The sequence below is a fragment of the Parus major genome, unplaced genomic scaffold, assembly GCF_001522545.3.
Source record: "Parus major isolate Abel unplaced genomic scaffold, Parus_major1.1 Scaffold571, whole genome shotgun sequence".
Lineage (NCBI taxonomy): Eukaryota > Metazoa > Chordata > Aves > Passeriformes > Paridae > Parus > Parus major.
This window is the reverse complement of record NW_015379459.1, coordinates 3,986-6,128: the sequence shown is the minus strand read 5'-3', so window position 1 is coordinate 6,128 and position 2,143 is coordinate 3,986. Positions and strand designations below refer to the sequence as shown.

The 2,143-nt window shown below is 49.0% G+C and overlaps 1 protein-coding gene across 1 annotated transcript in view; it reads left to right on the top strand.

Annotated features, from left to right (window-relative positions):
• The window catches only part of LOC117243815 (proline-rich protein 13-like), a gene marked incomplete at its 3' end in the record, with an annotated part of 5,541 nt that extends 5,071 nt beyond the window's left edge, over positions 1-470 (top strand). The window contains exon 2 of the mRNA XM_033511752.1: positions 323-470. Coding sequence (XP_033367643.1) covers positions 323-470 — 148 coding nt within the window. The remainder of the gene's footprint in view (positions 1-322) is intronic.
• Positions 471-2,143: the final 1,673 nt, after the last annotated feature.

Here is a 2,143-nt window from a genome sequence, read left to right as displayed (position 1 = left end):
TTTGGGGATTTTGGGGCAGTTGCTGATGGATTTTGGGGGTTTTGGGTCAGTTTGTGATGAATTTGGGGGGTTTTAGGGCCATTCCTGATGGAATTTGGGGTCTTGGTGCCGTTCCTGACGAATTTTGGGATTTTGTGGCAGTTCCTGACAGATTTTGGGGGTTTTGGGTCAGTTCTTGATGAATTTGGGGGGTTTTAAGGCCATTCCTGATGAACTTTGGGGTCTTGGTGCCGTTCCTGACGGATTTGGGGATTTTGTGGCAGTTCCTGATGGATTTTGGGGGTTTTTGGGGCGGTTCCTGACGGATTTTGGGCTTTTCCAGGTGCCCCAGGGGCTGCTCCTGCAGCCGAAGCCGCCCTCGTCCAGCCCGGCCCCGTTCCCGGCTCCGGCCGCTCCCGTCCTGGTTCCGGCGGCTCCGGGAACGCCCGGCCCCGCCCTCGGAGCCGGTGCCGGCGGCAGCGCGGCCTCAGGTGGGTCTGGAATCCCGAAATTTCCATATCCCGAAATTGCCATATCCCAAAATCCTGATATCCCAAAATCCCGATATCCCGAAATTCCTGTATCCCAAAATCCCAATATCCCGAAATCCCAATATCCCCGTATCCCGATATCCCGATATCCCAAAATCCCGATATCCCGATATTCTGATATCCCCAATCCCGATATCCCGAAATCCCAAAATCCTGATATCCCGAAATCCCGAAATCCCGATATCCCAGAATCCTCACATCTCAAAATCCTGATATCCCGATATTGTGAAATCCCAATATCCCTAAATCCCGATATCCTGATATTCTGATATCCTAAAATCCCGATATCCCAGAATCCTGACATCCCAAAATCCTGATATCCTGATATCCCAATATCGTGAAATCCCAATATCCCGAAATCCCAAAATCCCCGTATCCCAAAATCCCGATATCTCCAATCCCGATATCCCAAAATCCTGACATCCTGACATCCCAAAATCCCCGTAACCCAAAATCCCAATATCCTGATATCTCAATATCCCACAATCCCGACATCCCGAAATCCCAATATCCCCAAACCCCCATATCCCGCTNGGAATTCACAAAAAAATCCCAGGAATTCACAAAAAAATCCCGGGAATTCACAAAAAAATCCCAGGAATTCCCAAAAAAATCCTGGGAATTCCCAAAAATCCCTGGCCCTGAGTGATTCCAGCAGGGAAATCCCGGTGGGAATTCCCAGGAATTTGGATGGATAAATCCCAGCGGGAATTCCCGGGAATTCCAGGATTTGATGGATAAATCCCAGTGGGAATTCCCGGGAATTTGGATGGATAAATCCCAGTGGGAATTCCCAAGAAATTCCAGGATTTGATCGATAAATCCTGGTGGGAATTCCCAGGAATTCCAGGATTTGATGGATAAATCCCAGCGGGAATTCCAGGATTTGATGGATAAATCCCGTCAGGAATTCCCAGGAATTCCGAGATTGGATGGATAAATCCCAGCGGGAATTCCCGGGAATTTGGATGGATAAATCCCAGCGGGAATTCCCGGGAATTTGGATGGATAAATCCCAGCGGGAATTCCCGGGAAATTCGGGATTTGATGGATAAATCCCAGCGGGAATTCCCGGGAATTTGGATGGATAAATCTGGGTGGGAATTCCTGGGAATTCCAGGATTTGATGGATAAATCCTGGCGGGAATTCACGTGGATCCCGCAGCCCCATTCCCGGGAATTTGGATGGATAAATCCCGGCAGGAATTCCAGGATTGGATGGATAAATCCCAGCGGGAATTTCTGGGAATTTTGATGGATAAATCCCAGTGGGAATTCCAGGATTTGATGGATAAATCCCGTCAGGAATTCCCAGGAATTCCAGGATTGGATGGATAAATCCCAGCGGGAATTCCCGGGAATTTGGATGGATAAATCCCAGTGGGAATTCCCAGGAAATTTAGGATTTGATGGATAAATCCCGGTGGGAATTCACGGGAATTCCAGGATTTGATGGATAAATCCCGGTGGGAATTCCAGGAATTTTGATGGATAAATCCCGGCGGGAATTCCCGTGGATCCCTCAGCCCCATTCCCGGGAATTCCGGGATTTCCGCCGGAATTCCGCCGCTCCCGAATCCCGAGAAAACCCCTGGAAAATCGGGAAAATTCTG